Source organism: Danio rerio, chromosome 8, assembly GCF_052040795.2.
Source record: "Danio rerio strain M-AB ecotype USA chromosome 8, GRCz13ab, whole genome shotgun sequence".
NCBI lineage: Eukaryota > Metazoa > Chordata > Actinopteri > Cypriniformes > Danionidae > Danio > Danio rerio.
The window spans coordinates 20,614,005-20,626,517 of NC_141028.1; the positions used below are offsets into that span (position 1 = coordinate 20,614,005).

The 12,513-nt window shown below is 36.3% G+C and overlaps 1 protein-coding gene and 1 long non-coding RNA gene across 7 annotated transcripts in view; both read left to right on the top strand.

Annotated features, from left to right (window-relative positions):
- Window positions 1-3,068, top strand: part of LOC141375611 (uncharacterized) — a 9,084-nt gene extending 6,016 nt beyond the window's left edge. Inside the window, exons 5-6 of one of the 3 annotated variants that reach the window (XR_015497770.1) lie at window positions 1,872-2,001; window positions 2,719-3,068. This is a non-coding gene — a long non-coding RNA (uncharacterized LOC141375611). Of the gene's footprint in view, window positions 1-362; window positions 2,002-2,718 lie in introns of all 3 variants that reach the window. The other 2 variants (XR_015497772.1, XR_015497771.1) reach the window with 2 other exon arrangements.
- A 1,370-nt stretch (window positions 3,069-4,438) lies between these two features.
- On the top strand, window positions 4,439-10,810 carry LOC137496313 (serine/threonine-protein kinase pim-2-like). 4 transcript variants are annotated; one of them, XM_087264489.1, is made up of 8 exons: window positions 4,543-5,070; window positions 6,205-6,559; window positions 6,618-7,062; window positions 7,233-7,327; window positions 7,431-7,481; window positions 8,322-8,814; window positions 9,323-9,428; window positions 10,699-10,810. In XM_087264489.1, the coding sequence occupies exons 3-7, from the start codon at window positions 6,723-6,725 to the stop codon at window positions 9,409-9,411; spliced, it is 1,068 nt and encodes a 355-aa protein (XP_087120615.1). In that variant the 5' UTR covers window positions 4,543-5,070; window positions 6,205-6,559; window positions 6,618-6,722; the 3' UTR covers window positions 9,412-9,428; window positions 10,699-10,810. The 4 variants fall into 4 exon arrangements, with proteins under 4 accessions (XP_087120613.1, XP_087120614.1, XP_087120615.1 ...); XM_087264490.1 differs by having other exon boundaries at window positions 4,680-5,070; window positions 6,202-6,559; XM_087264487.1 differs by having other exon boundaries at window positions 4,439-5,070; window positions 6,202-7,062.
- Window positions 10,811-12,513: the final 1,703 nt, after the last annotated feature.

Here is a 12,513-nt window from a genome sequence, read left to right on the forward strand (position 1 = left end):
TTACGAGGGAAGGACGCAAGGAAAAGACTGAAGGACCGAGGAATCGAATCAAGTGAAAAGACACGTCCTCGTATCTTTAGCGTAACTTCAAAGCGTCGTCAATTAATGACTTGCACGTTTGGATTAACTGCATGTCTACATTAAAGTCATTCTCTATTATATAATGAGCAATAAAGAAACATTCATTTAATAAAAAAAGGAATAAGCCATTCAAATAAAGAGCCCAATCAGCAGATGGCGGGCGGGTGCGGTTTTAAAAATTGGTCAAAAATGTTACTGCGGATGGATGGCGGACGGATGATGAATTTTGTCATGCGGTTGCGGATGAAATAATAGCCCATCCGCGCATCTCTAGGGCCCAGGCATGATTGTCCCCCCTCCTCGTGCCCTCTCAGCCTGCATTCACACTATATTTTTTAACTTCCAAGCCTGAGCACGCTTACGTCATCGATGATGCGACTGTTCAGTTAACAGCAGAGAAGTGCTCTCGCTCCTTACAATGGAGATTGCTTTATTTATATTGTTTTTGTATTATTCATATAGTTGTTTGATATGCAGTGACAGACAGTTTAATCTTTTCAGATCCACCACGTTTGACGCTCATAAATATTCATTAAAGTCCTCGTGCTGCACATATTAGGAGATTTGCTGAATGTGCAGCTGACGTGCAGCGGGGAACTTGTATTTAATAAACTATGAAAGTTTGTGTTCACTGAAAATTAAGAATGATTAATAAATCCATATGAAACAGTCACTTAAAAGTGATATTGTGTCTTCAGTTTAACGCTTAGGCGCGCTTTACACTCACACTACATGCGTACTGTGTCAAAGCCTAACCGAACTGCACTCTGACATTCGGAGCACTCACACTTGTCAAACAAACAGGTAAATGGGGGTCAAATGTTTCTGGGCACGGTTCAGAAAACCTAGTGTGAGTACACCCTACAAAAAATTTCTGTCAAAAACAAAAACAGAATATCAAAAAAAGATTTATTAGGATTGATGCTTAAAGTAAATATTTTCTTCCTTCTGTAGACCATTTGTACGTTCTTAATATCCCTCCTCACATTTGAATTATTTTGTCACTCTTTCAAGGTTGTAGATTCGCTCTGGACATTGGTAGGGACATAGATCCGCAAACGCATTAAAAAGCACAAATTATGTTTCTCGCTTTTAAAAACATGATTAAAGTGCTTAATAATATCAAATAAACACTTAATAATACAAATAACAATCTCGTCCCAAGCTGCAAAAGTCAAATTACATAATTTTACTCCAGTCGGGCTTTAAGAAGATTTAAATGTAAAGACATTTAGAGAGGTGTGTGACGCAATTTAACTGTTTTATCCAGATTGTTATTCTTCATATCATGGAGACCAAAATCGAAACTGAATTGTAATTAATTGCACTGCCTGGGTAATAGTATTACGGTGAACACGTAGCGAACTTGACTTGGTGCACGTCTAGGTTAAGAGTTGACGGAGCATTACTTTATTTTGAAGTCAATTCAATTATTGGTAGGGACATTTCAGTAATTGGTTGATATCGGTGGGGACACATCCCCTCCATCCATGCCTATTCTACACCCTTTACATCTATCTATGGGTAAGCAAGTATTTAATCATTGGAAATTGTTTTAAACAACTTGACTCTGTTAGACCTTAATTGACCTGCACATGCAAAGCAGTTGTTCTTAAGCTTGTTCTCAAATACTTCTCTACTTCAATGAAATATAGAAGCAGATGTTCCAGAAAGTGGATGGGAAAATCTTGCCCTCTGAAGTGGACTCTGACAAACGTCAAAGTACACTCTGCATCATTTCTGTAGTACATTACAATATTTTTAAAGATAAACTATTTTACATTTTGTAGGAAATTCCTGTTTTTTCGGTCGACCAAGTCAAAGGTAACAGCCACATCATCGTCTCCAGCGATGCTCAGAAGTTGAAGTTTGCCTCAAACTACCGCTTGAACTTTTCATACCCAGGAGTTTGTGCAAAAGGTAAAAAGAAAATACATCATCACACACACAAATGGTCACATACACACGTCTTCACACACACACTCATCCTCACAATTTCACATACCGTCACAAACAAATCCTCACACTCACAAACAAACACACAGACACTCTCACACAAACCATCACAAATAAATACTCACATACACTCTCACACTCACACAAACACTCTCACACGCCCTCACAAACAAATCCACACACTCACAAACACAATTACAAACAAACTCGCAAACAAACAAATCCTCACACTCACAAAAACTCAGTCTCTGTCACATCCAGTCCCACAAACAAACAAATCCTCACACTCACATCCACACTTTCAAAGGTACTTCCTACATATGCACACATTGCACAAACAAATCCTCACGCATACACAAATTCTCACATTTACACACACACACACACACACACACACACACACACACACACACACTCATAAATGCATTCTTAAAATATACTTATTTTACTGACACACACACACACCCTCAAAAATAAATCCTCACACTCACAAATACACATACATCCTCACACACACATTCACACAACACACTCTCTTGTAACCTTCTCAGTCTGTCACGCACAAACTTCTTCTCAATGTTGTTTTAGCAAACACCACAAGCTTGTTCTGCTGTTATTTAAAACATTTTTAGAGCATGACGGAGTCCATGTTTTATTACTAAGGGTTTTATTTCCATTCAGCAGGCTCCTTTTTAAGATGAATGATGGAGAAGACCACATCAAGAAAGACCACAGGCAGGCAGTCCTAAGATTCATTCACTAAAACCTTTCACTTAATCACTAAAGATTTCAGACAAAGAATGATTGAGAAAAAACGTTGAGTGTCAGATCTTCCTATATCGCCTAAAAGAAAATCTTGCCAGTAATAGTTTCTGATAATTTGCTTTTTTGGTCACATTTATTTTCATTGCTTATCTGTTGTTAAGATGAATATTGACTATAAAAATTTCTTGATATTGTTTTCATGACTTTAAAAAAAGATTATGCGATTTGTTTTTTTAATAAAATCTTGACTTGTCTTGGGTAAGAAATGTGCCAGATTACACGTTCCTTCACAATCAGTCATCCTGTGACGTCTATGATGAGCATTATTTGCCAAAGGGTTGCTAGAACGACATTTCTTATCTCAATTTCATTTTTTAAAATCTTACTTCAATCTCAGTAAACACTGATGCTTGCTGACAACTAATAACTACATTATTTAAGTGCATTCCTTTCAACGATAGGATCAAACTTATGATTCCTGTTTAATATTAAAATATTTTCTTTGAAATCTAAATGTATATTTTCCTGCCAGGGTTGCTTAAACACTCCCTCACCTGAACTTGCTGCGAGGGAGACGAAGAAAATAAAAGCAAATAAGCAGCAGCAAGAAAAAGTCTGATGCTCAAGACATAATCTTTTAAGTAATAACATATAAAAAATTAGCAAATATATAACTGAAGTTAGTGGCACAACAGTGAAGCATTCATTAAATCCTTATTTTCCACAGAGCAAATCAAATTATCCAAAAATACAATTTGTGTGTTGTAAAAAGTATCTTTTTGAAACAAATTTTGTTTGCTATCATTTTTATCGTGATTTTGTTGGTCAGTTATCTATAAACAAGAATAACGAAAAACATTTGAGGTGATGCGCTTCTAAACTTTTGTAGGTTGTAATTTGTTTGCAATATTTTGCTTGAATTTAATTGTATTATCTTTCAATTTCTAAATATGTTGGTGACTAAAATATTATTTTAAAAAATATATCTGATTAATGAATCTGTTTTTACATCCACTAAAATTCATTAATATTCACTGAGAAATGGGTAAAAACATTCACATTCACTGTGTATATTACAAGAAATGTCTTTAATTTAATGTGCCCATTATTTTACCATTTTTCCAGCACCCCAGCTGCTTCTCACAGATATCTTTTAGCTAAAAGTTTTCTTTATGATGATTTGCAATAATATATTTGTTTATATTAGATTAGTCAATACCAAAGCCAAAACTGGAGTTACTTTATGAAAAAGACTTAAATCACAGTGCAACATTTAGTACCCCTAAATTAATATGGGAAAATTTTGGGGGGAAAATATATATAAAATGAAACAGTAATAAACAGAAAAAATGAAGAGAAACATAAAACATATATGTATGTGTGTGCGGGGAAAAGTACATGTAAATATAGTAAAATAATAATAATAAAATTATATATATATCAAATAGCTACATCTTTTCTAAAAGAATGAAAAATAATCCTCTATAAAATATATCAATGTTTGCATGTGATGTCCTTTTTATTCTTTTATAAAACCCTAATATGTATTACAGTATTGTGTACACTAAAACGTCTGTCTAAAACTTACTGATTATAAAATGTTTTTTTTTCTTTAATAATTTTGTATTTTAGGACATAATATGTAATAAACTCTCCGCGAACTATAAAGCTCGCCTACGTTGATTTGATTGGCTAGCATTTTGATATTATCAGCTAGCTGTCATTTCTGAGGCAGACCATGACAGGGACTGTTGTTTACGTTACTGTTTACGACGATATATTGTAAATGAATAATTCACTAAAAATGACCCCAAAACGGTCTAAGCAGAGTAATAATTAAAGAATATTTATTAAAAAAAAAAACGAAGCCCTGAGACGCTGTTCGAAATATTCCAAAAGTGACGTCACTCGATAGAACATAAACGCTCGCATAACTTACATTTCTTACATCAGTTCAGTGATCATCCAAGCTACTGTAAGGATCATTATTTGGACGTGTTAACAGATTTTCACCAAATCTAATGGATAACGAACATCTGTCGACTTATTTTACAAGCGAACACATGAGTGAACTCGAAGACTTTCTGAGTGAAGCGACACAGCCTGTGGTTGTCCACGCGATGGCAGCAACAGTACCTGTGTTTGGTGAAGGAGTGAACGGAGAGGTGGCTCCAGTGCTGGAAAACATGGACGAGGAATGTACTGCGGCGTCTGATGCCAGTACGACACTTGATGAGCCCTTCTCTGTTAATGTTGAGAAAACAACCGGTGAGTCAGTCAGCAAACACTCAAGTTGTCTATGGTTTAAAATAATGATTAAAACTGGGGACAGAAAAAGCTATTAGAATATTAAAATAATGTATAAATGACAAAAGAGACGTTACATAACCCTAACCCAAAAAAAAAAAAAAATCAATTATGGGGGTTTTAACAGAACATTTGTGTTTGAGGAAAATTGCCCTGAAGTGAGACATGGGCCTAGTCAAAGCGTTAAATGCCCAGCGTTCACACACGCACTATATTCTTCGGTTTAGTCCCGAATTCATCCGCCTTTCTAGCCACAACCCAGTACTCTTGACATTTGCAGTAAAAAAAAAAAAAATCAAAATATAAATTCCCAAAGTATATGTTAACATTACATTGAAACATCTGTTTATATTTTTTAAAACATCTAACCACAGAGTTATGGGATCAGAAAAATATCAATCTGTGAACATTAGTTATATTTTAACGGAGTAATATAAATGGGTTACGGATGTGACCAAAAAAAGTTAGTGAGTTTAAAAGGATAAGAGTTGCCTTTCTATACATCAAAAATGATTTATTTTATTTGACAGTTTTGCATTTATGAGGAAAGAGCTTCGTTATGGATGTTACGTGTGAAATTGACACTTTGGAACTTTGGTAAATCAAATATAATAGTTTGAAAATATTGACAGACATTTTTAAGTATGTTTAAAGTACTGTTAAACACTTGCTCACACAAACAAACATACAAACACTGTTTTACTGTTTTGGTGAAAACTTAATTTTTGTCATGGCAAGGCTGACATTTGCATGGAATTGCTCATGGGGAGACTCAACAAATGGTAATAATGAACATTTACAAAGTGATGTAATACTTTCATAAAAAATCATAAAAATCTAGAGACTGATGTGAACAGCATGATTTGTATATCAAATTCAGTTTAATATGTGATATGACTAAAAATTGGTCATAAATACACATTTTTCATGACTTAACAAGCAGATTTTTTCACTTGGCCTGGCCAATTAAAAATTTTTTTTTTTAAATTTTTGTATAGAAACATATAAATATTTTCTTATATATGCCTAAACAATTACTTATTGTCATGTTTCAAATATTCTCTTTTATTTTTTTTTCTTTGTTCAACTAAGAAGTTCAAACAGGAGGCAGCAGGAGGAGAAGAATCCATGCTTTCTTCAAGAGAGTGTGGAAGGCCATAAAGAAGCCGTTCCTCTGCTGCAGACGGAGAAGAGTGGAGACTCAAACACCACAGGGGGATCCACACACAAACGATGTAGAGATTGATTTGGATCCAGAGCCTGTCCCTAGAACTTCTGGGCTCCAGAATACTGTTGATCTGAATCCAGGTCCAAAACCTGTCCTTGGAACGTCTTGGTGCAGGAATACTGTTGATCTGAATCCAGATCCAGAACTTGTAATTGGAACGTCTGGGTGCAAGAATACTGTTGATCTGAATCCAGATCCAGAACTTGTCCTTGGAACGTCTGGGTGCAAGAATACTGTTGATCTGAATCCAGATCCAGAACTTGTCCTTGGAACGTCTGAGTGCAAGAATACTGTTGATCTGAATCCAGATCCAGAACTTGTCCTTGGAACATCTGGGTGCAAGACTACTGTTGATCTGAATCCAGATCCAGAACCTGCTCCTGGAATGTTTGGGCGGCAGTTTACTGTTGATCCGGTTCCAGATCTAGAACCTGCCCCTAGAGCATCTGGGTTGCAGTTTACTGTTAATTCGGTTCCAGATCCAGAATCTGCCCCTAGAGCGCCTGGGAGGCAGTTTACTGTTGATTTGGTTCCGGATCCAGAGCCTGTCCCTAGAGCGTCTGGGTGCCAGAATTCAGTTGATCCGGTTCCAAATCCAGGGTATGAGCTTAGAAACTGCAAGAGCCAGTTTGCTATTGATCCAGATTCAGAGCCTGTCCCTGGACCATCTGGGCTCCAGGACACAGCTAATGGGGAATCATCATCTGCCACAGGACCAAATAGAGGTGAGTCTGATTTCAGGACTCGGAAGTCATGTACTAGACATAAACACAAAGTGTCAAATTCAATTTTGAGACAAACAGAACTATTATAAATGCTACTGTAATATATTTGATCATTCAAGGTATTAGTGTGAGAGAATTGAAAACACTTAACCTCTTCTTTTTTTTTTCAGTATTTATGAAGAGTCTCTACAGATTGGGAGATATTCTGGGAACTGGAAGCTTCGGCGTAACCTACAAAGCAATCCGTAAATCTGATGGCAAGGAGGTAAAACTCTTAGTGTACAATTTGCTTCTTATGTAACTTGTACCCTTAATCCAAGCTTGTCAATAATATGTAAAAAACTAATACTTGGATATTTGCTTTGCAGGTTGCCATCAAGAGGATCCGCAAGAGACACGGTGACCGTTACATATCAGTAGTAAGTTGGCAAAACTTCACTCAATATTTGATTCGTTATTGGTTTGGACACTATTACTTTTGCATAGTTGAATTTTAAAAGGCAAAATCCAGTCATTTCTGAAATAATATGTTCAAGCCTAATAAAATAATGTTTAGGGCTTAGGTCTCAAACTCAATTCCTGGAGAGCCGCAGCTCTGCTTAGTTTTGCTCCAACCCTGAAAAAATATAGCTGATCCTAATAATCGAGGTGTTCAAAAGAGTCTTGAACACCTTTATTAGTGGAATCAGCTGTGTTTGATCAGGGTTGGAGCAAAACTATGCAGAGCCGGTGCGGCCCTCCAGGAATCAAGTTTGAGACCTATGCTTTAGATGAAATCTGAGAGCTCCCCCATCCTCCATAGACACCAATGGTCCAGGGGCATTCAAAGACAAGAAAAGGAGCCAAAAACATTGTCAAAACAAATTTTTCCCTCCTGTACCAGGTCAGGGTGCACATTTTCTACAGGCAGTTTGATTTACTGTCAAAGTCAGCGAGACGCAAGTGTCTTATTACCTGTAGTAAATGCACACCCTGACCTGATGTGGAAGAATTGATCAAACAAAGTTTTTTACAGTTTCATAAGTGTTCTTGGAGCTTTGTATGATTACACTTGAAACTGACTTTGAGTGCCTAAGGAACGCTACTGTCTGTGGAGGATAAGGGAGCTCTCAGATTTAATCTAAAATATCTTCATTGAGAATATCTTCTCTAGGGGTTGAAATAACATGAAGGAAAGTCTAGTTGAACTTATCCATTAAATAATGGCGATCTTTCTTCACATCTACAGCTAGTAACCCTTGTTCTCTTTTTCTTTTTAGCCTGGTTATTCCAAACCAGTACTAAGAGAAGTGGCGTTTATGCTTATGCTGAAAGATCCTTCCAAGAGCATATACCTGATAGAAATGTACGAGTGGTTTGATCAAGAAGGGTTCATTTCACTTGTTTTGGAATACCCCAAACCTTGTACATCCCTGCGGATCTTTGTAAAGCGACGTCACATGCTGAAGGAACCAATTGCACGCTGCTTGCTGCACCAGTTAATCCTGGGAATCCAGCACTCCCTTGACCATGGAATTTCTCACAATGACTTGCATGCTGAAAACATCCTGGTGAACACAAACACATTGGAGCTCAAGGTGATTGACTTCGGCTGTGCTAGCAAATACGAGGATGAAGAACAAAGGATCATCATCTTGGGGAACATCTGGAGCGTCGGCCACCTGCTGTATTTTATGGTGAACGGAAAAGTGCCAGTGTACTCCAGAGATGAATGGCAACCACGCCTTTTATTTAAACCCAAGATATCCAGCGGTGAGTAAACAGACACTGATAAATTTAAATGCCTACTAAGTCACTGGTAGTGTGAGTGAGGCATCAATGTCCACAACAGAATCAAACTGTGGCCCTAATGTCACCATATATATTAACTCAGGAAGGGGCAATTTTAGGGCCATCGTCCTGCAGAGTTTACCTCCAAACTCTTATCTTGAAGAATCCAAGTTATCTTGAAGTCACACTCCATTGCTTACATTAGTCAACTCAAAGGAGTGAATGTAAATGAATGAGGGAATTAAATACACTTCAAAACCTCCACCATGGTTTCGGACATTACTAGAAAAGGCTACTCCCTCAAATAGTGTACTTGGTGATTTGAGATATAGTCATTGATTAGCTTGGAGTGTTTGAAGAAAACTCTGCAAGACACCGGCCTTCCAGGATTTTACACTAGCTTGTTTTACTCATAAATGTCAGAAGATATCTTCATTAATGTCAGCTTTGGTGCAGTGTTTACTAACCATCTCTCTTTCTCCTCATACAGAGTGCTGTGATCTGATTGAAAAGTGTCTGAATCACAATTTGGAGACACTGGAGGAGGTCATGCAGCACGAGTGGATGAAGAAGGTGTGAATGAAGACCAGATGAAGGTAAATACAACTGATCGCTTAGGAAACATACTACTCTAGAGGCTGCACGATATTGGAAAAATCTAGCATTGCAATATTTTTTGCGATATATATTGCAATATGAATACAATTCCATCAGATGACTTGATCAATTTTAACGATTAGGGTGATTCTGCAGTGGTAGTACATCTCCATAAAATCTAATAAACACTCTATAATTGGGGTCCGCCAACACATTTTCGATGTGGTCTGATATTTGCAGTGCATTTCTCTATTTGCATGTGTTGAGAGTATTTTCAAGCATAACAATCTATAACTAAAATCAAGAAAAAGATACAGTTAGTGGCATATTGTTTTCCGAGTTTAACAGTATTCGAGCAGAGTAACTGAATATTAAAAATAATTTAATCAAATGAATCGTTGTTAAAGTTAGAAATGGTACAATTTATTACGCCTGAATGCTTTTAAGATCATAATACAGTCACAGGCATCAGAAGTGCATGCAAATGATCAATTATAATACAAACTCAACATTGCGTATGCTCGCGATTTGACTATTACGAACGCTGAAACGGTATATTGTGCAACCCTAACCGGGACACACAAAACTGATAGTCATCCAGTGTCAGATTTTGGCGGTTTTATTAATCATTTTCAGCTTTGCTAGGATGCTATTGCACACTTAAAACTTATCAAAATAAAGAAGTATAAAGCATTTTAACAATAGTAATGTAAAAAAAAAAACAATGAGTACGTTTACATGGACACCAATAACCCGATTTTAATAAGAAAAAGACAATACTCTGATTAAAAGTCTACCATGTATACAGCAATTGCTGAATACCTTAATTTGACTAAAGTCATAATCGAACTAAACAGAAACTGAATTAAGTCATGTATAGTATGCCGATGTTAGTCGTATTATTAAAGTGCAGTACAGATATGGAAACACCGCAAAACTATTACCGTCATACAGGATATTCCATACACACTCGACTGTTTGACACTATTCTCTGCACCTATCAAGTTAATAGGACCACAGAACAACATGCCACAAAATGTATTTCAGGAAAACTGTACATACATACATATATGAAGGTGCTTTACTAAAGTAATCGCCACATATAACCACTTCACAACAACTTGCATCTTTGAGATGAATCTTCTTGTTTTATCAGCTGATTGTTGGAGCTTTAAGAGGCTGTTCACAGACAAGATTAGTTCAATCTTAGTGTGAAATATACAAATTCTGGACATCTCTAACATTTTTTTCTTCTTTTGTTTTCCTCAGTGAAGACCAAAGCAGCAAAATCATCCTCATCTTTACCAGGAAACTACCTCTATTGTTCAGGCAGATTTGAAATGTATAGAAATGTATAAGAATAAACTGTTGTATGAAGTCATTATTTGTATTTTATATGAACACAAATGTCTTATCATAGCTTAATAATATACTGATTACACCTTCGGTGGTTCTGTTTGAATATTGTAAAATGTATGAAAATATTAGTCAAACATCTTTCTCCTCAGTGTCAGTATATTGCGCACGTTCATGAGCACTGTGCAGTGATGTATAGCTCCTTCCAGATGCCTACACCCGACTTCCTCTGTATAAAAAAACTAGCACAATCGCATCTGAGGTATACGTAAGCAACGTGACATGCAAAGAAAGAGCACAGCGCTCTTGACCGTGCCCCCTATACTGACACTGAGGAAATAAATGTGGATAGTCGTTATTCTTGTTTTAGTCATATGGTCCGTTTTGAGGAGGTTTTTGGTTCTTTTTCTTTTAGATCTTATAAATTTGATACAATTGTTTTTAATACAAATGTGAAGTTTCACAAACTAATTTGGAGAGGAGCATGTGATATGATTGACCGCAGCTGGTCCCTATCGCTAATCATTAGCTAGCCAATCGGATTATTCCAACTTTAACATAAATATCCAGCCTAACTTCATTCCCTATCTTCATTTTGGAAGACCCCTCCTCATCCATCCTTTCTCCCTCCGCCTCAGTTCTAGGATCGGGCAACACGGTGGCTCAGTGGCTAGCACTGCTGCCTCACAGCAAGAAGGTCGCTGGTTCAAGTCCTAGCAGAGCCAGTTGGCACTTTCTGTGTGGAGTTTACATGTTCTCCCCGTGTTCGCGTGGGTTTTCCCCGGGTACTCCGGTTTCCTCCCACACTCTAAAGACATGTGACACAAGTGAATTAAATAATAGCACCAGGCACAAGCACTTAATGCAAGAGCATTATCTAAGTGTGAACTCAAGAATCATTTATTTATTTATTTATTTATTTATTTATTTATTTATTTATTTATTTATTTATTTATTTATTCATGTACTGCATTTTATTGTGGAAACCAAAGAATTGTATTGTACAAGAAGACTTCTGCTGTGAATGTGCCCTTGACACTGTGGAACTGAATTGTTGAATGAAGTCATTATTTGTATTTTATGTGCACACAGATGTCTTATTTTAGCTTAATAATATACAGATTACGCCTTCAGTGGTTCTGTTTGAATATTGTAAAATGTATGAAAATATTTGTGAAGTTTGTATCTTCTCCTCAGTGTCAGTACATTGTGCACATTCATGAACAGTGTGCAGTGATTCCAAATGCCCACACGTGACTTCCTCAGAAAGCACATTAATCATGAACGTGCCCCCTATACTGACACTGAGGAAATGAATTTGGATGGTCATTATTTTTGAGTCATATTCTCCGTTTGAGGACGTTTTTGGTTCTTTTTTTAAGATTTTATGAAATTTTGATACAATTTGTAATTTTTTATTGTTATTTATGCGCTATTGCACTATTTATTTGTTTATTCATTCATGTACAGCATTTTATTGTGGAAACCAAAGAATTTCACTGTACAAGAACACTTGTTTTCTACTGTGCACATGACATTTTAAAATGTTGTTGAGATGATGTTTTGAGTTTGCATTTTAAATAAATAAATATATATAATAAAGTGACTGCTGTTCTATTTAATCAGTTATTTATAAGGAATTAATGTAGTATCTTTTTAAAAATGGGGACAGGGTTGTTAAAAACAGACATAAACCAATTTAACACAAAAAAATATAACGCTTGAAAA

Excerpts from the sequence above, each read along its gene's own strand:
- LOC137496313 (XM_087264487.1), top strand. The coding sequence starts at position 4,824 with ATGGATAACGAACATCTGTCGACTTATTTTACAAGCGAACACATGAGT. Across the intron at positions 5,071-6,201 it reads TAATGTTGAGAAAACAACCG|AAGTTCAAACAGGAGGCAGC; the intron begins GTGAGTCAGTCA and ends TGTTCAACTAAG. Across the intron at positions 7,482-8,321 it reads GTGACCGTTACATATCAGTA|CCTGGTTATTCCAAACCAGT; the intron begins GTAAGTTGGCAA and ends TTTTCTTTTTAG.